Source organism: Hemitrygon akajei, chromosome 2 (genome assembly GCF_048418815.1).
Source record: "Hemitrygon akajei chromosome 2, sHemAka1.3, whole genome shotgun sequence".
NCBI lineage: Eukaryota > Metazoa > Chordata > Chondrichthyes > Myliobatiformes > Dasyatidae > Hemitrygon > Hemitrygon akajei.
The window spans coordinates 173604078-173627423 of record NC_133125.1 but is presented as its reverse complement, the minus strand read 5'-3'; the positions used below and the strand labels follow the sequence as shown (position 1 = coordinate 173627423).

Sequence of the window (23346 nt, the reverse complement as noted above, 5' to 3'; positions counted from 1 at the left end):
AGCAACCGCAATCCTGGCATCTGGGATCCCGTTGCCATGCGCAACCCCGACCCGTACCTCCATATGCGATAGGCCTTGGGGCATTTCATGCCTCTGGACATTGCCCCCAGTCACTGAGGGATCGAGTGTTGTGTCTATCTACCTCCCCTGCCTGTCCCAAGATAGTTAGTCCATAACCCTCTGCTCCTAGCCTACACCCCTCCAACCTCCTGTCAATTATGAGATAGCTCATACCTCCAAACCTCAGCTTCTGGATAACGAAAGGTTTCGAATTAGGTCTACACCACCCCATTCCCTCTCCTGTTAGTCCTGGGACAGGTAGGACCTCTGAACATTGCTCCTGGTCACTGAAAGATTCTAGTTTGTCTCTATTCCCCACCCCCTCCCGTCTCCAGTCAGACGTGGTACCTCCAAGCTTCCTGCCCCTGGTTACTGAGTGGTCTAGGGTTGGGTCGTCCCCTAACCCCACTCCGTCTCCCATGAGTCCCAGCACAGCTTGTACCTCTGGCTCCACCTATCCAAGCCTATCACCACCCCAACTCACCCCAGTCCTTTCTGGCCAGCAGTCCAAGATATCCTGCCCCTCATTACTGAAGAGGCTGAGCGTGGGCCTTTCCTCCCCTCCCACTCCCTCTCCTGCTGGTCCTCAGACAACATACTTCCAGACCCTTGCGCCTGGGATCTGAGGACCCATCTTCCCTCCAGCCACTCTCCCCTCCTGTGTCCTCCGAGCCCTGCCCTTGGTTATTGAGGTGGCTAGAGTTTTTGGGTCTATCACCCACACCCCCCCCAACACTCTCCTACCCCTCAAACCCTGGGTGGGTTCAAGTCCCTGAGACCTATCCCAGGGTATTGCCTTCAAAGATCTCCCCCCACCTTCCTCCCCTCTTCGACTCCTGACTGCCCCAGCCAGGAAAAGTCCCCCCACCACACCAACAAAAAGCAGTTTTGCCACTCCCAGGGAGTATTCCCCCAACCCAAGGAAGTTTGGCCCCACCCTTCTGTTTTGGATCGCAGAGGGGATGCGACTGGTGAACACATCTGCCATCTTACTGGTGTTGCCTAAGGGTTTCACCCTTCAAACAACCTCAACCCCCATCACTGAGGGGGTGGTAACTGGGTCTCTGAACCCCCTGGATATGACGACACCCAACACCCTATGCACCCGGAGTGAGTCCAGGTGGATGAATCCTCCAGGCTCCACCCCAATCACCAAGATCCTGCTCCCCTCCCACCCCTACTCCATCCGCTCCAAGTTACCCTGCTGTCTCTCCATACCTGGTGCTTCAGTATGGTGTTGTACAGCTCCTCGTCTGGGTCCTTCCCACCTCCAGTCCACTTTCTCGGTGCAGAGTTCTGCTGTTTCGCTGCTGGGGCTGCCCCCAGTTCTGCTGGAGCCTCACCTCCCTCTGCTGGTTCTGCTGGGGCTTCCCCTTTCTCTGTTTGAACCTCTCCTGCTGGGATCTCCACATCCTCTGCTTGGGGCTCCTCTTCCTCTCCTGGAGTTTTCCCGTCATCGACTGGTTCTTCTTCCTCTTTTGGTATCATCTCTTGTTTTGCTGGGATCTCCTCTTTCTCTGATGGAACCTGCTCACTCTCTACTGGAACTTCACCTTCCTCTGCCGGTGTCTCTTTCTCTACGGGTTTCATGCCTTCCTCTTTCAGGGAACAAGCTCTGTCTGAGGTGAGAAGGGTTGTCTCTTGCTGCCCCTCTACCTGGGCTCCCTCTGTCCCCACTAGATCCAGGTATTCCATGTTTTCCTCACAGATCTTCGGATCCGCATCCCCGGCAGATGACTCCTCAAAGTCGGCCCGCTGGTCGTCAAGGCGACGGCTCTGAGACCGGGCAATCAGGTCGAAGAACTCCTCGGCTTGAAGGTTGGACATGGAGCGGAAGAAATCTGTTCAAAAGAACAAGGGTCAGAACTCTGTACACACACACACACACACACACACACACACACACACACACACACACACACACACACACACACACACACACACACACACACACACACACACACACACACACACACACACACACACCTGCATATCTCTGTACGTACACAATCCCATGTATGCACACATGCATGCACACTCTCTACATAAGTACACACACACACTTGTGTACTTATACTGTACACACCTCTGTATTGTTACAAATAACTCTCTATATAGACACAGAGATGGCAATATTGTGGAAATTGGAAGTGTACAAATCATAGCTGGGCAAAAGTAATTTACGTTCTTCAGGATGCAACATGGTAAAAACAGTGTTACAACAGGATAAATGCAGTTTATAATGTGAGACAGAGTGAAGTTTCCTCCTCACTGTCCCATCACACTCTCCCAGAACAGAGGGAAGCTCAGCACATTGGGTACCATCATATTCCCATCATAGGGGTTAGTCATAGAGTGAAGCTCTTTACATCCTGTCCCATCACACACTCCCAGGGTTAGACAGAGAGTGGAGCTGCTTCCACTCTACCCCATCACACACTCCCAGGGTTAGACAGAGAGTGGAGCTGCTTCCTCTCTACCCCATCACACACTCCCAGGGTTAGACAGAGAGTGGAGCTGCTTCCTCTCTACCCCATCACACACTCCCAGGACAGGGGTTGACCACAGCTGAGCTGCACAGTGCTCAAAGGGAGCATGTTTTGCGGAGGACGGTCTCAGCCCATCAGCCACTGGAATGAAAACACAGGAATAGTGCCAGACCAGGTTGGTGGGGGGTGGGTTTTGCTCCCTTACATTGCATCTTCTCCAGCGGCGAGGTCGGAAGTGAGTGGCAGCCACGCCGATCCTGGATCTCCTTGCGGACGGAGTACCGCTGATCATTGAATTGCCGGCTCTGAACCTCGTACACCAGGTCGAGGAGCACCTCGCGCTCCATGCACTCCGGGGTCACAATGGTGGCCTGCAGGGGGAGAGAGAGGGCAGGTACGTCCTTGAGTAACCCTCAAGCTCAGTCGGATCCCGTGGACGATCAACCTCCACGGGGCCTTTTGTGGAGAGAGAAACAGTCAACATCTCAGGCTGAAGACCTTCTGTCAGACTGTATTTTAAATCTCTCTTCTCCAGACCCCCACTCTGAACATCTGGCAGAAGATACAAAAGCGTGAAAGCATGGATAACCAGGCTCAAGGCCAGTTTCTGGCCCACTGTTATCAGAATTATGCAGAGACTGCCTGTAGAATAAGATGGATTTTTAAACCATAAGACCTTAAGATATAGCAGCAGAATTAGGCCATTTGGCCCATCCATCTGTGATTTCATCATGGCTGATCCATTTTCCCTCAGCCCCAATCTCCTGCCTTCCCTCATACCCTTTCCTGCCCTGACCAAACAAGAAGCTATCAACCTCTGCCTTAAATAAACGTAAAGACTTGGCCTCCATAGCTGCCTGTGGCAAAGAATTCCACAGATTCACCACTCTCTGGCTAAAGAAATACCTTCCCATCTCCTTTCTATCTTGAGGCCTCTGGATTCCCAACACAGAAAACATCCTTTTCACATCCACTCTATCAAGGTCTTTCACCATTCAATAGGTTTCAATGAGGTCACCCCTCATTCTTCTAAATTCCAGTTAATACAGGCCAGAGCCATCAAACGCTCTTCATGTGAAAAGCTGCTTAATCCTGGAATTATTTTCATGAACCTCTTTTAAACCCTCTCCAGTTTCATTACATCCTTTCTAAGATAAAGGGCCCAGAACTGCTGACAATACCTGATGCACCATCAGAAACTCTCTGAGACATGAGGCGAGATATCGGCTTTTATTGACTGGAAGAAGGAACAAGCAGTGGTTGACCACCATACTACATCTGGGAGACTGAGGGCAGAGCTCAGGCCTCAATCACCTTTATACCGGGGTCTGGGAGGAGCCACGGTGGGAGGGGCCACAGGAGCAGTCAGCGGGGGGGTGGGGGGGCGTGTCCAGACAGGTATATATAGTTCACCACAATACCCCAAGTGAGGCCTCACCAGTGCTTTATAAAGTCTCAACGTTACATCCTTGCTTTTATGTTCTAGTCCTGTTGAAATGAATGCTAACATTCATGCCTTCCTCACCATAGACTCAACCTGAACACTAACCTTCAGGGAACCTGCACAAGGACTCCTACATCCCTTTGCTTCTCAGTTTTTTGTATTTTCTCTCCCTTTAAAAAATAGCCTGCCCTTTCATTTCTTCTACCAAAATGCATGGCCATACACTTCCTGACACTGTATTCCATCTGCCGGTTCTTTGCCCATTCTCCTAATCAGTAAGTCCTTCTGCAGCCTCCCTATTTCCTCAAAATGCCTATCGTCTTATCGTCCGCAAACTTGGCAACAAAGCCATCAATTCCATCTCCAAATCATTGACATTTAACATAAAAAGAATTGGTCCCATCACAGCCCCCCTGTGGAACACTACTGGGCACCAGTAGCCAAACAGAAAGGCACCTTTTCCCCACTCTTTCATCTTGCCAAACAGCCACTGCATTATTCATGCTGTAATACCGGGGGCTCGTTGCTTACTAACTAACCTCAGGTGTTCCATGTTGACAAAGGCCTTCTGAAAATCCAAGTACACAACATCAACTGATTCTCCTTTGTCTATCCAGCTTGTTATTTCTTCAAAGAATTTCAACAGATTTGTCAGGCAAGATTTTCTCTTAAGGAAACCATACTGACAATGGCCCATCTTATCATTTGCCACCAAGTACCCTGAGACCACATCCTTCACAATCAATTGCAACATCTTCCCAGCCACTGAGGTTAGGCTAACTGGCCTGTAGTTTCCTTTCTTCTGCCTCTCTCCCTTCTTGAAGAGTTGAGTGACATTTGCAACTTTCCAGTCTTCCAGAATCCAGTGAATTTTGAAAGATCATTATTAATGCCCACAAAATCTCTTCAGCCACCTCTTTCAGAACCCTGGGATGTACACCATCTGGTCCAGATGACTTATCTAACTTCAGATCTTTCAGTTTCCCAAGAATCTTCTCTCTAGAAATGGTAACTTCGCAGATTAAATGCCCGCAGTCACCTGGAACTTCCAACACACTGCTAGTCATCTTCCACATTGAAGACTGATGCAAAATACTTATTCAGTGCCTCAACCATTTCCTTGACCCCCATTACCACCTCTCCAGCATTGTTTTCCAGTGGTCCACCGTCCACTCTTGCTTCTCTTTTACATGTTATGTATCTGAACAAACTTTTGGTATCCTCTTTAATATTATTAGCTAACTTACTTTCCTATTCCATCTTTACCTTCTTAATGACTTTCTAGTTGCCTTCTGTTGGTATTTAAAAGCTTCGTAATCTCCTAATTTCCCACTAATTTTTGCTCTATTATATGCCCTCTCTTTGGCTTTTTAATATTGGTTTTGACTTCCCTTGTTCTCATGGTTGTGTCATCATTCCTTTTGAATACTTCTCCCTCTTTGGGATGTATATATCCTGTGCCTTCTGAATTGCTTCAGAAATTCCAGCCATTGCTGCTCTGCTGTTATCCCTACCAGGGTTCTTTCCTAATCAATTCTGCCCAACTCCTCGCTCATACCTTTGTAATTTCTTTTACTCCACTGTAAAACTGAAGCGTCTGACTTTAGCTTCTCCTTCTCAAATTTCAGGGTGAATTCAATCATATTATGATCGCTCTCTCCTTAGTGTTCTTTTACCTCAAGCTCTCTAATTGATTCAGTTCATTGCACGACACCCAATCCAGAATAGTTGATGTCCTATTGGACTCAAACATGAGCTGCTCCAAAAAGCCATCTCATAGGCATTTTAGAAATTCCCCTTCTTCGATCTAGCTCCAACCTGATTTTCCCAAACTACCTGCATATTAAAATTCTCCATGATTATTGTAACACTGTCCTTTTGGCATGCATTTTCTGTCTCCTGGTGTAATTTGTAGACCACTTCCTTACTACTGTTTGGGGGTCTGTATACAATTCCCATCAGGGTCTTTCCTTAGCTCTATCCACAACAACTCAACACCTCTGACCATATGTCACATCTTTCTAATGATTTAATTTTATTTTATACCAACAGAACCATACCGCCCCCTTTGTCTTCTTTCCTGTCCTTTCGATACAATGTGTATCCTTGTTCATTAAAGTCCCAGCTATAATCTTCTTTCAACTATAATTTAGTGATGCCTACCACATCATACTTGCCAATCTGTTACCATGCTGCATGTTCATTGACCTTATTCCATATATTGTGCACATTGAAATATAACATCTTTCATCCTGTATACACCTTCTCTGATTTTTTTCTGACTTTACTTGCAACTCATCCTGGTAACTGCAATTTTACCCTGTCATCAGCCTCTCCTTGTTAGGAATCTCTCTACAAATTGCCACCGTTTGTAAACCAACTACCTCGTCTTCAGCTCTTCCACTCTGAACTAAATTGGATTGGCTTTTCTTACATCCTTCACATACATGAGGAGTAAATATCTTTACGTTACGTCTCCATCTAAAAGTGCAATGTGCATAGTAATTGCATCCCCATCCACTTGCTGAATTAGGTTAAACTCACCGGAACAACTCTAACCAACCTGCCCACAAGGATGTTGGACCTCCTCGGGTTCAGGTGTAACCCGTCCCTTTTCTGCAGGTCATCCTTCCCCAGAAAAGATCCCAATGATCCATAAATGTGAACCCTGCTCCCTGCACCAGTTCCTCTGCCATGCATTCATCTGCAAGTCCTTCTATTCTTACCCTCATTGGCACATGGCACAGGCAGCAATGCAGAGATTACTACCCTGAAGGTCCTGTTTCTCAGCTTTCTACCTAGTTCCCTAAAATCTCTCTTCAGGACCTTGTCACCTTGTAAACCTGTATCATTGGTGCAATATGCACCAGGACTGCGAGTCGTTCCCACTCACCCTTGAGAATGTCATGGACACAAACTGAGTCATCCCTGATCCCAGCACCAGGGAGGCAACATACCATCCGGATGCCCACAGAACCTCACCTCTGTTCCTCTGACTAAGGAATCTCCTATCAATACTGCAGTCCTCTTCATCTCTCTGCTCTTCTGAGCCACAACACCAGACTTAGCGTGAGAGATCTGCTCACTGTGGCTGCCCCCCAACGTTAGATCATGCCTCTCGATAGTATCTGAAGTTGTATACTTATTATTAAGGGAATGGCCAGAGGTGTACTCTGCACTGGCTGTGCATTCCCCTCCTTCTCCTGACAGTCACCCAGTTACCTGCCTCTTGCTAGTTAGCGGTGGCTAACTCCCTATAGCTCCTGTCAATCACCTCCTCATGCTCCCATGCTAGTTCAACGTCATCGAGCTGCAGCTCCAGTTCTGTAATATGGGCACCCAAGAGCCGCAACTCCACACACCTGGTGCAGATGTGTTTATCTTGTCTTTCCACATCCCACACACAGTACGAAACACTGCCCCCGGAGCCATTCTCGCCACACTATGCACTAACAGATGTGGAATGAACAAATAAGAACAGAGAGACGGAGAGAGAATAACTTACAAGACAATCTACCGCTCCCAAGCCCGATGAGCCAAAGCCACTCTAAAGACCGGTACACTCGAAGGGATGGGCTGCTCCTCTTCTGGACCTCACAATCTGCCTTGAGATGATCATTCGCCTCATTGTCGGTCTGTACTGCACTATAGTGTTACACTTTATTCTCCATTTTGTTAAGTTTTTAAAAAATTTCCCTTGTATGGCCTCAATGCACTGTGCAAAAACCAAGTACTTTTTACTGTATATGGCAACAATAAACTCAGTTTCCAACACTTACTCACACTCACCTTCTCTCCCATCAGCGGACCCTGGATCCCCAACTACACTCAGCTGTGGAGAGGGACCTTCCTGGCCTGGGATGTGGGGAGCTCTCAGAGGAACTCACAGAGGGTCACAGAGAGAGCGTACAAGCTCCACAGAAACAGCATACACTGGGGGGGGGGGTGGGGTGAGGGGGCTGACATGTCACCTGTAGAGGAAAGTTCTGATGGTGGGGGGTGGGAGGGGAGCCGAGAGGATGTTGCACCAAAGGACGTCTTGGTGCTCGTTGGTCCAAACTGGGGAGGAGACATCCTGCCGGGTGGCTTGGACCACTTGCTCAGGGACGGCTGCACCTCTTTACAGATGGTGGATTTGCTGAGGAGGGGGTGGAAACAGATATGAGGGTTCATCCCCAGCGGCCGCTATGTAACTCTCTGCCCTACTTGCTGTTCCCAGGGACACACACCAAGGCAGACATCAAGTGCTGCTGGAAGATCATCAACCGCTCAGTCTGCGCGAGACCTGTTGGTCTCCTAGCACAACGAGATGGCCACAAGGAAATGCTGCCGATCGTCACGTTCCAGGCCGCGGGAGTACCTGCTGAGGGACGCACTAAAGCTTGGTGCAGCTAGAACTAATGCTTTGTGGGAAGGGCCACACACAAAAGGGCTGAGTTATGTGGGAAGACCCTCGAACAAAAAAAATGGACATTGCGTCAGGGAGCTACGTGAGGCGCAATGGTGCTATGTTTGTTTTATATTGGTTTTATTTAGAGATTGAGCCTGGTAACTGGCCCTTCCATCCCAAAGAGCCCGTGCCACCAGTTACACACATGACCAATTAACCAACTAACCCCTAGAATGTAGAACAAACCCACACAGTCAATGGGTGAACACACAAACTCCTCACAAACAGTGGGGGAACTGAAGCTGGCTCACTGACGCTGTAATTGCTTTACACTAACCAATACGCTACCATGCTGCCAAATACGTGTTGTGTTTCTGTTTCTGCTTTCTACTGAATGTACCAACCATGAATGTTAAAGTTAATGTTTTGGACTGTTTATTCCTTTGTTTTATCGTGAATAGTAGCAGAGGCTAGAATCGAACCCGGGACTCTGAGCTGGGAGGCAACATCCTTACCTGCTGCTGCGCTGTGCTGCCCAGAGGCGTCCATGTTCTGGACATTGCTTGTCATGTGAGGAGCGTTTGATGGCTCTGGGCCTGTAGTCGCTGGAATTCAGAAGAATGAGGGGTGACCTCATTGAAACCTATCGAACGGTGAAAGGCTTTGATAGAGTGGATGCCGAGGGGACATTTCCAATGGTGGGAGAGTCTAAGACCAGAGGACACGGCCTCAGAATAGAAGGGCGTCTTTTAGAATGGAGAGGAGGAGGAATTTCTTTAGCCAGAGAGAGGTGAATGCATGGAGTTTGTTGCCACAGGCAACAAGTGTTTGTGTATATTTAAGGCGGAGGTCGATAGGTTCCTGATTAGTCAGGGCTTGAAGGGATATGGAGATTGGAGTTGAGAGGGAAAATGGATCAGCCATGATGAAATGGTGGAGCAGACTCGATGGGCCAAATGGCCTAATTCAGCTCTTATGGTCTTATTGCACCGTGGAAAGGAGGCAGAGGTCCCAGAGAGGGGCAGGAGAGCTGTACAGGGGACCGGGGATAGATGGGAGAAATGTGATCCTCATCCTTGGAGGCTGAGAAGAGATTTCCTAATGGAGAAAGATTGTATCCGGTTTAAGTGAGGTAGACTGGGGGAGAGTGTCCCAGGAGGGCTGTCGGGAAACTCATTGGCACCAGATGGTGTGAACCCCAGGGCCCTGGAGGAGTGTGCTGAGCAGCTGTGTGGAGTATTTTCATCCGAGTCTCAGCCTGGAAAGGGGCCCAATTGAGTGGAAAACATCATGTATGGTCCCACTACCTAAGAACGGCCAACTGAAAGTCTTGAATGACTACCATGCAGTGGCCCTGACCTCACACATCATGAAGACTCTAGAGAGCCTGGTCCTGGCTCACCTCCGACCCCAGGTCAGATCAGCCCTGGATCCCCGGCAGTTTGCTGACCAGGAGCGCACTGGAGTTGATGATGCTGAACAGAGACTACTCCCATTTGGATAAGCAGGGTAGCACTGTGAGGATCATGTATTTGATTTCTCAAGTGCCTGCAATACAAGACAGCCCTCATGTCTGGGGGAAAAGCTCCATTTCATGCAGGTTGGCACTTCCATTGGGACTACCAGACTGGCAGACCACAGTATGTGCAGCTTCAGTGCTGTGTCAGACCTGGCTGTAAGCAGCACTGGGACCCCACAGGGACTCCCTTCCTGTTTGCCCTGTGTACCTCAGACTTTAGATACAACACTGGATCATTTCATCTGCAGAAATTCTCTGATAACTTGGGAATACAGAGGGAGGATGGGAGGATGAATCCAGGGCCATGGTGGAGGACTTTGCAAATAAAGCAAGCTGAATCATCTGCAGCTCGACATCAGTAAGACAAAGGAGATGGTGATGGACTTTAGAAAGGCTCAGCCTGCACTGCTCCCTCTTACTATTGATGGTGAGGATGTGGATGTGGTGAGGACCTACAAGTACCTGGGGTGCATTTGGACGACAAACTAGAGTGGGGCACCAACATAGAGGCTGTGCACGAGAAGGACCAGAGTCGCCTCCACTTCCTGAGGAGACTGAGGTCCTTTGGAGTACATAGGAGATTGGTGGGTAAAATCAGAGCTCATGGCATTGGGGGGAAGATATTGACATGGATAGAAAACTGGTTGGCAGATAGAAAGCAAAGGATAACGGTGAATGGGTGTTTCTCGGAATGGCAGGTGGTGATTAGTGGGGTGCCACAGGGCTCGGTATTGGGACCACAGCTGTTTTTGATTTACGTCAACGATTTAGATGAAGGCATTGAGAATAACATCAGCAAGTTTGCTGATGATACTAAGCTGGGTGGCAGTGTGACATGTGATGAGGATGTTAGGAGAATTCAGGGTGACTTGGATAGGCTGAGTGAGTGGGCAGATACTTGGCAGATGACGTTTAATATCAATAAGTGTGAGGTTATCCACTTTGGGAGTAAGAACAGGAAGGCAGATTATTATCTGAACAATGTAGAGTTAGGTAAGGGAAAAATACAAAGAGATCTAGGAGTACTTGTTCATCAGTCACTGAAGGTGAATGAGCAAGTGCAGCAGGCAGTGAAGAAGGCTAATGGAATGTTGGCCTTTATTACAAAGGGAATTGAGTACAAGAGCAAGGAAATCCTGTTGCATTTATACAGGGCCCTGGTGAGACCACACCTGGAGTATTGTGTACAGTTTTGGTCTCCAGGGTTAAGGAAGGACATCCTGGCTATAGAGGAAGTGCAGCGTTGATTCACGAGGTTAATTCCTAGGATGTCCGGACTGTCTTACGCTGAGAGGTTAGAGAGACTGGTCTTGTACACGCTGGAATTAAGGAGATTGAGAGGGGATCTGATTGCAACATGTAAGATTATTAAGGGATTGGACAAGATAGAGGCAGGAAATATGTTCCAGATGCTGGGAGAGTCCAGTACCAGAGGGCATGGTTTGAGAATAAGGGGTAGGTCATTTAGGACAGAGTTAAGGAAAAACTTCTTCTCCCAGAGAGTTGTGGGGGTCTGGAATGCACTGCCTCGGAAGGCAGTGGAGGCCAATTCTCTGGATGCTTTCAAGAAGGAGCTAGATAGGTATCTTATGGATAGGGGAATCAAGGGATATGGGGACAAGGCAGGAACCGGGTATTGAGAGTAGATGATCAGCCATGATCTCAGAATGGTGGTGCAGGCTCGAAGGGCCGAATGGTCTACTTCTGCACCTATTGTCTATTGGAGTATGCAGGCCTCTCCTTCACATGTTCTACCCATTTGTTGTCACCAGTACAATCTGCCAGTCTACAACATGGGTGATGACAACAGGCTCAATAAGCTGATTAGAAAGACCGGCTTTGTTATAGGAGTCAAAATGGACACACTGGAGGCTGTGGTAGAACAAAGGACCCTACAGAAAATCCTGGCAATTCTGGACAATGTTTCTCACAGTCTGCAAGCCACCTTGGCTGAACAGAGGAGCACTTTAAGTAATAGACTAAGACAACTGTGCTGCTCCAAAGAGGGTATTATGAGGTTATTCCTACCCTCGGCCATTGGGCTTTATATTGAGTCAACCTATAGCCGGGGAAGTGATGACCCCCTCCTGTCAGACTGCTTAAGGTAACTTATTTTTTATTCTTTCTTACTTCTCTTCTAATATTTGTATATCTGTGTACTTGTAGTTCTACTGTGACACTGTAATTTCCTTTGGGATCAATAAAGTATCCATCTATCTACCTATCTATTAGAAATCTGTGGGATCCGTGTTCAAACTTTTTGGAATAAGAACCAGGCAGGAAGAAATAACCAGCTGGAGGGACCGGTCCCGAAGCGGAACCCATAGCCAGCAGGGGGCATGGATGAGTCAGTCAGGACTTGGAGGGAAGCTGAAAATGAGAACATCCCTTGCTACTATTGGTAGTAACTGCAGGGGGCATTGCCTCAAGTCTTCAACATCCATCATCAAAGTTCACCACTATCCGATCGTGCCACCTTCTCACAGCTACCATCGGGCACTGAGGTACAGAAGCCTGAAGTCCCAACACCACCAGGTTCAAGGACAGCTACTTCCCTTCACCCGTTCAGTTCTGCAGCAGTGATAGGGAATTCCACAGTCAGAGGAGCAGACAGAAGATCCTGTAGATATGATAGCAACATCTGGATGGTATATTGTCTCCTTTGTGTCAGGGTCAGGGATGTCTCAGACTGGGCCCGTAGCATCCTAAAGGGGGAGGTCGAGTAGCCGTAAATCATGTTAGATATTGGTACAAATAACATAGTTAAGAAAAGGGATGAGGTCTTGAAGTGGGAATATAGCAAGTTACGGCAAAAGCGGAAAAGCAGGAGCTCATGGAAAGTAAGCTCTATAATGCCGCCTGTGCCACACGCCAGTGAGGATGATTCGTCAGATGAATGTGTGGCTGAAGAATTGATGCAGGGCGCAGGGTTTCAGATTTCCGGATCATTGGGATCTCTTCTGGGGAAAGTACAAGAAGTACGGGTTACTCCTTGGGAGTAGGTTTACTGGAGATGTTGGGGATGGTTTAAACTAATTTGGCAAGGGGATGGGAAATAGAGTTATAGGGCCTGAAGATGGGACAGCTGCTATACAAGCAGAGGCAGAGTGGATTGAGACTGAGGAAAAATAGACAGATGATAGTGCAAAACTGTGGTCAGTGAAGTGATTTTAAGTGTAATATGGGGGCAAAATCAAAAAGGGTGATAAGTCCTGACTGAAGGTATTGCATAGTATTCGAATACACATGGTACACAGGATAAGGTAGATGATCTTGTAGCACATTTAGAGATTGGCAGGTATGATGATATGGGCATCAATAAGGAATAGCTTTAAGAAAATCATAGTTGGGATACACATTATATCGAAAGGACAGGCAGGTAGGTAAAGGACGTGAATTTGCTCTGTCGGTAGAAAATGAAATCAAATCCTGAGAAAGAGGTGGCATAGGATTGGAAAATGTCATATCATTGTGGGTAGAGTTAAGAAATTGCAAGAGTAAAAAGACCCTGATGGGAATTCCATACAGGCCTCCAAGCAGTTGTCAGTACGTGGGGTGTAAGTTAGAACAGGAGATGGGAAAGGCATGTACAAAGGGGAATGTTATGATAAGGATTTCAATATGCAGGTGCATTGGGAAAATCAGATTGGTTCTGAATCCCAAGAGAGGGAATTTGTAGAATGCTTACAAGATGGGTTTTTTGAGCAGCTTGTGGTTGATCACATTAGGAAAAAGGCAATTGTGAATTGGGTATTGTGCGATGAAGCAGATATGATTAGGGAACTTAAGGTGAAGGAGCCCTGAGGAGGCAATAATCACACAATGACACAATCCACCCTGCAAGTTGAAAGGGAGAAGCTAAAATCAGATGTATCAGTATGACAGTACAATGAAGGAAATTACAGAGGAATGAGAGAGGTGCTGGCCAAAGTCGATTGCGAGGGACGCTATCAGGGATGACGGCAGAACAGTGATGACTGGAGTTTTGGGGAGCAATTCAGAGGATGCAGGATAGATACATCCCAAAGATGAAGAAGTAGTCTAATGGGAGGATGACACAACCATGGCTGACTAGGGAAGTGAAAGACAGCATAAAAGCAAAGGAGAGGACCTATAAAGAGCAAAAATTAGTGGGAGCTTAGATGATTGGTAATCTTTTAAAAACCAACAGAAGGCAACGAAAAATCAATAAGAAGAGAGAAGAAATATAAAGGTAAGCTAGCCAATAATATCAAAGAGGATACCACAGGTTTTTTTCAGATATATAAAGAGTAAAATAGAGGTGACAGTGGATATTGGAAGCTGGGAAATAATGCTGGAGAGGGAGTAATGGTGGGGACAAGGAAAAAACAAATGAGATTAGTAAGTATTTTCCATCAGTCTTCACTGTGGAATATGCCAGCAATTGAAGGGGTGTCAGGGAGGAAGTGAGTGTAGTTGCTATTACTAAGGGGAAGCTTGGGAAGCTGCAAGACCTGAAATCACAAGGACCAGATGGACAACACCCCAGCATTCTGAAAGAGGCAGGTGAAGAGATTGGGGAGGCATTAGCAGTGAGCTTTAAAGATCATTAGATTCTGGAATGGTTCCAAAGGACTGGAAAATTGCAAATGTTCGTTAAGTCTTTAAGAAAGGAGGGAGGCAAAAGAAATGAAGTTACAGGCCAGGTAGCCTGACTTCAGTAGCTGGGAAAATATTGGAGTCCATTATTAAGAATGAGGTTTTGGGGCACTTAGAGGCACGTGATAAAATATGCCAAAGTCAGCATGGTTTCCTTAAGGGAAATCTTACCTGGCAATTCTGTTGTCAGGTAGGAGAAGCTGTGGTCAAGGGAAGCATGCATGCGCCTGTGCTGAGGTGATTGTACAGAACCAGCCTGCTGCTGTCGCACTGAGCACTGCCCGTTCCAGATTTGGTTTAATCCAGAATGAGTTACATTGCTGATTGCTTCCAAACCAAGGCCAAACCTGGACCAAGTGATTGGGGTCAGACACACACCTCCTGACCTTTCACTGCTCCCAGTGTACACCAGAGTTCGAGGGTCCAGGACCAGACCCTCAGCAAGCACGCCCCAGGAGTAGGGAGGGGCGATGGAGGGGTTCACAGATAGTGGGGCAAGTTTCTCATGTCTGGTGAGGAAGCAACATTTAAAGGGGTTGATCTAAAGAGTTCCGGGCTCCCAGGGTCTACCCACTCACATGCAGAGTGGTACAAGAAAATGGCTAGGACAAAGTATCTGATGACTGGTCTTTGAAATTAAGCATTCATTGTCTCTTATTTTGTCTCCATGGTTGTTGCCTGACCTTCTGGGCATTCTCAGCATTCTGTTTTTATTGCACATTTCTAACATCTGTGTTTTTAAATGTATTTGGGCAATCTTGTTAGTCCCATTTCCTTAAACACTTCCGTGTAACCCATTCTCTCTCTTCCTCAATCTCTCTCAATGTCTCTTTCTCCCTCTCTTTTAACTCTCTCTCTCTCAACGTCTCTTTCCCTCAACATCTTTCTTCCAATGTCTCTCTCCCTCCATCTCTCTCACTCAATGTCTCTCCCTCCATGTCTCTCTGTCCATGTCTCTCTTTCAATCTCTCTCAATGTCTCTTCCCCCTCTCTGTCTCTCACAATGACTCTCTCTCCCTCAACCTCCTCTCTCCCTCTATCTCTCCCTTCCTCTATCTCCCTCAAAATCTTTCTCAATGCCTCTCTTTCACAATATCTCTCCTGCTCTCTCACATTCCTTTTCGATGTCCCTCTTTCCTTTTCTCTCAATCTCTCTTATTCATTTTCTCCCCATCTCACTCCCTCACTCTCTTAAACTCCCTCTCTCTCAAAGTTGCCCTCTCCTCTCTCTATCTCTCCCCCTCCCTCAATTTCTCTCTCTCCTTCTCTCACATTTTCTCAATGACTGTCTCCTTTCTCAATCTCTCTCCCTCTCTCAATGTCTCTCTCCCTCAATCATGCTGTCTCCCTCCCTTTCCATGTCTCTCTACCCTCTCTCTCTCTTTCATGTTCTTTCTCAATCTCTGTCTGTCTGTTTCTCTCATACACTTTCTCAATGTCTCTCTCTCCCTTCCTCCCTCTCTTTCATTTTCTCAATGTCTCTCCCTCTCTCTCTTAATGTTTCTCCCTCTCAACATCTCTCTTTCGCTCTCTCAATGTCTCTCTCCTTTTCTCACTCTCTCCTTCTATCTCTCTGTCTCAATCTTCTCTCTCACATCCTTGTTTTTTCATCTGATTCTCCTACCCCACTCACCCACATCAGGGGCAATTTATAGTGGCCAATTAACCAGCAGACCTGAGATGTGGGAGGATATCACAGCGCGCAGGGGGAGTCCACGTGATCACAGGGAGAAGGTGCAAATTCCACACACACACAGACAGTGCACGAAGTTAGGTTCGAACCCAGGACCCTGATGTCTTAAAGCAGCGACTCTATCACTCTGTTGTCTAGTTGGGAACTAGTCTCATTTCCTGAAGTGAAGATAATAAACCTAATTCGGACAAATTTCACAATATATGTCTGTTGCAGTAACAACAAAGCCTGGATTTGGCTTAGTCCATCACAGGCAAAGCCCTCCCAACACTGAAAACCCCTACAAGGAGTGCTGCCACAAGAAAGCAGCATCCATCATCAAGGAGCCCTCCCACCATCCAGGCCATCCCCTCATTTCACTGCTGCCATCAGAAAGGAGGTACAGGAGCCTGAGGTCCCACACCATCAGGTCCAGGAGCAGTTATTACCCTACAACCATCAGACGCCTGAACCAACTCACCTCAACTCTGAACTGACTCCACAACTCGTGTTCTCAGTGTGGTGAACTACATATACCTGTCTGGACACGCTTCCCCCCCCGCTGACTGCTCCTGTGGCTCCTCTCACGGACCCCGGTATAAAGGCGATTGGAGACACAGCCCCGGTCTCAGTCTCCAGGATGTAGTGTGGTGGTCAATTGCTGCTTGTTCTTTCTTCCAGCCAATAAAAGCCTATATCTCGCCTCACGTCTCCGAGAGTTATTGATGGTGCATCACTCAGTAAGTTACACACTCAATAGTAGCTCCTTCCCCTCTGCCTCCGGATTTCTGAACAGACTGTGAAGCCATGAACATTTCCTGCCGAGTTCTGCTCTCTTTTTGCGATTTATCGTATGTTTCTTTAGAGGTACAGTGCAAAACAGGTCTTCCAGCCCAACGAGTGGAAGCACCCACCAACCCACCTATTGAACCCCAGCCTAATCACAGGATAACTTACGGTGACCAATTAACCTACTAAGCATATATTTTTGGAATGTGGGAGGAAACCGGAGCGCCCGGAGGAAACCCACTCACTCAGGGGAAGGTGGCGCCAGAACAGAACTCCAAACTCTAATGTCCCCTACAGTAACAGTGTCACACTGACCGCCACGCTACCGTGGCCCCCACCCCCACATCTTTTGTCTTCCATGGTACTGCTGCCACAGAACAAGGAATTTTACGACCTGTGTCAGTGACAATAATCCTGAATCTGAAACATAGGCTTATCACCGTATCTCGGTGCATTTTAAATTTATAAACCAGCGTCTATTTAGCCAGGCACACGCAGAGTGCGCGAGTTACTGGGCACTGGCCACGGGCTCCCACTCACTGTGAGCGCACTGCTCTGTCCCAGTGTGGGTGGGGGCAGGGAGCGAGGAAGACCCCCGCCCCCACAGTAAACCCGTAACCCTGCCTGCCGCAGGGAGAGGCCGGCGGCACCTACCGTGAGTCCGTGATTGGTCAGCGTGAGGAGCGGGTCCAGGCTAAGGTGCCGGACACCCTGCAGGCGACAGCTCCCCCTTGCCGCGACGCCGGTCCCGTCCTCAGCCCTGTCTGGGCTTCCGCTAGGCTGGCATGGCTGCACGGGGTCAGGAGGTGCCGATTGGCAGTGGTCCCCCTCGCCCTCCTCCTCTTCCACCTCCTCACTGTCCCCAGTCTGTGGTGAGAAAGATTCGCGGGTTACCTTCGGACACTGGGACAGGAATCCCTGATACCAGGATACCCCAGATGCACTGGAAAACCTCTGAATACAGGATCCTCCCAACCACAGAGACCAAACAGGTTAGTGTATCTGCCTGATTTCCCCTGGAGAGGCCCTCAACACACTGGGAGACCCCTTATTCACCAGGAGAACCCAGCCTCGCCAGGATATCCCTGACACTTGGAGGACCCCGCTCACAGGGACAACACAAATCTAGAAACCCCCGTCTCTCCGGGAGACTTCAGACACTAGGTGAGCCCAACCCAAAGAGAACCTCTCCACCCCGACTCAGACTCACTGGGAACCGCGGGACCCCAGACTTATCGGTAGAGCCCGCTACTAAACTGGAGACACTGATGCAGTGGGAGAGCCCAACTCAGTGGGAAGCTTCCAACATGGGATTCTCTGTCCCTGAGATCCATTCAGCCATGAGATATCTGCCTCCCAACTCATTGGAAGACCCCTGACTCACTGCGAGAGCCCGAGTTCCAGAATCTTCTCCAGAATCCCAGAATCTCTCTGAGCCCAAGGCCCTTCCAACCCTGAGATCCACGCCCCCTTCCCTGAGGATCGACATCCACTCAGCACCCTCCTCCCCCACTGGGACCCTGTTCTGTCCCAGCCACAGACTGTCACCCGGTGCTGGGTGAACATTGGCTGAGGATCTGGTGACCTTTAGCATTGGCAAGGTATCAGCTAGGGACTTCCCCCACCCCAGAGAGCGACCAACGCCAGCCCCCGCCTGCGAAGGTTAAAGCTCCACGCTTCACACAAAAACAGGTCACCTGTGGGTGTCTGGACCTGTCAGCTGATCCTCTTGCTACACATTGCTTCCCCAAAAGATGTCATGGGTGGGGAGGGGAAGGAGTAAGGTAGACAGCTGTAGTGGACGCCGCCAAGCCCTGTCCCTGTCATATCTGTGCTAAGGGGTCCCCCCAAGGTCAGCCAGGTGAAGCCCATAGGTTTGGGCTTGACGTTGGTAAGATGGCTTCTGGGCAGAAAACTGGGCAAGTCTGCTGCTAAGTCCCCACCAGACGGAAAGCCCAAAGTATGGGCATCATCTCGAGAACTTCACGCGTTTACCTTTCCTTTTACCTCCCAACCAAGTATTTCCTGGCTATGCGGGTCGGGGGACTGACCCGGGACGTTGGAAGTCCTGTCCAAGGATGCCTCATTTGGTCATTAAGGACTGAGGTCAAACCCAGCCCCATGCTGGACTTGCTATATGAACGCGGGTCACTGGGGGCCAGTGCAGGCTATCCCTTGATTTTCAGCCTCCCGCCACTGAGGTCTGGTCTTTATCCTCTCCCCTTAAATTTAACCCCATCCTTAGGCCGAGGCCATTTGGCCCATCAAGCTCCTCTGTCCAACAGGGCGTGGGTGACCTTTTTCCTCAGAGTGCCTCTCCTGATAGCCACACCCCACCCACCATCCCTCGGTTGCCTTAACGTACACAGAACTTTACCTTGGCGGTGGTCGCATGCTCTCATAGCAGTTTCCCAACTCTCTGTTGGTCTTTCTGGATGTGTTTAGAGAGACGGGGGTAGCAACGTGGAGCAGGGGGAGAGGCAGTGGGGAGAACACTCACCAGGCCGCTGTCTGCACTGGTATCCAGCTCCGAAGTCTCGGAAACAGGTGAAATCTGGGTGGGCATCTCACCCGGAGTGTCGCCTCCCGCTGATGTCCCGCCGGAAGGGAGATTGGGCGGAGCCAGGACCTCCAGGTAGCAGGAGACTTGGCACCTCACCTCCGCCCCTCTGCCTTCTGCAACGGGTTCCGACATGCCCACTCCTCCTTCTCCCCCGGGGGCCGAGGCAGGCCGTGCGGGATCGGGCCGGGGAAGGTCATCGGCCGTGTGCGGGGTTCCTGGCTCCCGCGACCCTTCCATCTCCATTACTGCTGCCGTCGTCTGCTCCTCTACTGCGAGAGAGAAAGGGATCGTCAGCATGGAGATACAGCGACCACCCCCCCAAACCCGACAACACCCCTGATCCACCTGACCCTCGGAAGAGAGCACGTGGTGCGTTCCGGGCAATCCGATTCTGCAGCACACAGAAAGAGCCACAAATGGCAAGGGCAGTTCATCGGAATTAGCGCGGATGGTCGGAAAGTCGGCGAGGAAACTCGGGAAATGGCAAGGGCAGTTCATCGGAATTAGCGCGGATGGTCGGAAAGTCGGCGAGGAAACTCGGGAAATGGCAAGCCACACCACAGACACCAGCCCCCACCCACCTCCAAGTGTTGGCGAAATCCTAGCAAGGGAAGGGGTGCCATAGATTGTTCTACAGAGTCAGTTAACCCAATTACAATACAGGACACGGTGACTGTGTACGGGAACAATCCCTCAGTACTGAGGACACGGTGAAGTGTACAGGAACATTCCCTCAGTACCGAGGACACGGTGATGTGTACGGGAACACTCCCTCAGTACCGAGGACACGGTGAAGTGTACAGGAACATTCCCTCAGTACCAAGGACATGGTGACTGTGTACGGGAACACTCCCTCAGTACCGAGGACACGGTGATGTGTATGGGAACACTCCCTCAGCACCGAGGACACGGTGACTGTGTACAGGAACAATCCCTCAGTACCGAGGACACGGTGACTGTGTACGGGAACACACCCTCAGTACCGAGGACACGGTGACTGTGTACGGGAACACTCCCTCAGTACCGAGGACACGGTGACTGTGTACGGGAACACTCCCTCAGTACCGAGGACACGGTGACTGTGTACGGGAACACTCCCTCAGTACCGAGGACACGGTGATGTGTACGGGAACACTCCCTCAGTACCGAGGACACGGTGACTGTGTACGGGAACACTCCCTCAGTACCGAGGACACGGTGACTGTGTACGGGAACACTCCCTCAGTACCGAGGACACGGTGATGTGTACGGGAACACTCCCTCAGTACCGAGGACACGGTGACTGTGTACAGGAACACTCCCTCAGTACCGAGGACACGGTGACTGTGTACGGGAACACTCCCTCAGTACCGAGGACACGGTGATGTGTACGGGAACACTCCCTCAGTACCGAGGACACGGTGATGTGTACGGGAACACTCCCTCAGTACCGAGGACACGGTGACTGTGTACTGGAACACACCCTCAGTACCGAGGACACGGTGACTGTGTATGGGAACACTCCCTCAGTACCGAGGACACGGTGATGTGTACGGGAACACACCCTCAGTACCGAGGACACGGTGATGTGTACAGGAACACTCCCTCAGTACCGAGGACACGGTGACTGTGTACAGGAACACTCCCTCAGTACCGAGGACACGGTGACTGTGTACGGGAACACTCCCTCAGTACCGAGGACACGGTGATGTGTACAGGAACACTCCCTCAGTACCGAGGACACGGTGACTGTGTACGGGAACACTCCCTCAGTACCGAGAACAGGGTGATGTATACAGGAACACTCCCTCAGTACCGAGGACACAGCGAGTGGGTACAGGAACACTCCCTCAGTACCGAGTACATGGTGATGTGTATGGGAACACTCCCTCAGTACCGAGGACATGGTGATGTGTACGGGAACACTCGCTCAGTACCGAGGACACGGTGACTGTGTACAGGAACACTCCATCAGTACCGAGGACACGGTGATGTGTACGGGAACACTCCCTCAGTACCGAGGACACGGTGACTGTGTACGGGAACACTCCCTCAGTACCGAGGACACGGTGATGTGTACGGGAACACACCCTCAGTACCGAGGACACGGTGATGTGTACGGGAACACTCCCTCAGTACCGAGGACACGGTGACTGTGTACGGGAACACTCCCTCAGTACCGAGGACACGGTGACTGTGTACGGGAACACACTCTCAGTACCGAGGACACTGTGATGTGTACGGGAACACTCCCTCAGTACCGAGGACACGGTGATGTGTACGGGAACACTCCCTCAGTACCGAGGACACGGTGACTGTGTACGGGAACACTCCCTCAGTACCGAGGACACGTGATGTGTACGGGAACACTCCCTCAGTACCGAGGACACGGTGATGTGTACGGGAACACTCCCTCAGTACCAAGGACACGGTGACTGTGTACAGGAACACACCCTCAGTACCGAGGACACGGTGATGTGTACGGGAACACTCCCTCAGTACCGAGGACACGGTGATGTGTACAGGAACACAACCTCAGTACTGAGGACACGGTGATGTGTACAGGAACACTCCCTCAGTACCGAGGACACGGTGACTGTGTACGGGAACACTCCCTCAGTACCGAGGACACGGTGACTGTGTACGGGAACACTCCCTCAGTACCGAGGACACGGTGACTGTGTACGGGAACACTCCCTCAGTACCGAGGACACGGTGATGTGTACCGGAACACTCCCTCAGTACCGAGGACACGGTGACTGTGTACAGGAACACTCCCTCAGTACCGAGGACACGGTGACTGTGTACGGGAACACTCCCTCAGTACCGAGAACACGGTGATGTGTACAGGAACACTCCCTCAGTACCGAGGACACAGCGAGTGGGTACAGGAACACTCCCTCAGTACCGAGGACACGGTGATGTGTACGGGAACACACCCTCAGTACCGAGGACACTGTGATGTGTACAGGAACACTCCCTCAGTACCGAGGACACAGCGAGTGGGTACAGGAACACTCCCTCAGTACCGAGGACACGGTGTTGTGTATGGGAGCACTCCCTCAGTACCGAGGACACGGTGATGTGTACGGGAACACTCCCTCAGTACCGAGGACACGGTGATGTGTACGGGAACACTCCCTCAGTACCGAGGACACGGTGACTGTGTACGGGAACACTCCCTCAGTACCGAGGACACGGTGATGTGTACGGGAACATTCCCTCAGTACCGAGGACACGGTGATGTGTATGGGAACACTCCCTCAGTACCGAGGACACGGTGATGTGTACGGGAACACACCCTCAGTACCGAGGACACGGTGACTGTGTACGGGAACACTCCCTCAGTACCGAGGACACGGTGACTGTGTACGGGAACACTCCCTCAGTACCGAGGACACTGTGATGTGTACGGGAACACTCCCTCAGTACCGAGGACACGGTGACTGTGCACGGGAACACACCCTCAGTACCGAGGACATGGTGACTGTGTACGGGAACACTCCCTCAGTACCGAGGACACGGTGATGTGTACGGGAACACTCCCTCAGTACCGAGGACACGGTGACTGTGTACGGGAACACACTCTCAGTACCGAGGACACGGTGACTGTGTACGGGAACACACTGTCAGTACCGAGGACACGGTGATGTGTACGGGAACACTCCCTCAGTACCGAGGACACGGTGACTGTGTACGGGAACACTCCCTCAGTACCGAGGACACGGTGACTGTGTACAGGAACACTCCCTCAGTACCGAGGACACGGTGATGTGTATGGGAACACTCCCTCAGTACCGAGAACACGGTGATGTGTACAG

At 50.0% G+C, this 23346-nt stretch overlaps 1 protein-coding gene across 1 annotated transcript in view; it reads right to left on the bottom strand.

Moving 5' to 3' along the window:
* The window catches only part of LOC140718662 (uncharacterized), a 42478-nt gene that overhangs the window by 3337 nt on the left and 15795 nt on the right, over window positions 1–23346 (bottom strand). The window contains exons 2-5 of the mRNA XM_073032694.1: window positions 19484–19815; window positions 17638–17850; window positions 2755–2920; window positions 1279–1901 (exon numbers count right to left, since the gene is read on the bottom strand). Coding sequence (XP_072888795.1) covers window positions 1279–1901; window positions 2755–2920; window positions 17638–17850; window positions 19484–19789 — 1308 coding nt within the window. The 5' untranslated portion in view covers window positions 19790–19815. The remainder of the gene's footprint in view (window positions 1–1278; window positions 1902–2754; window positions 2921–17637; window positions 17851–19483; window positions 19816–23346) is intronic.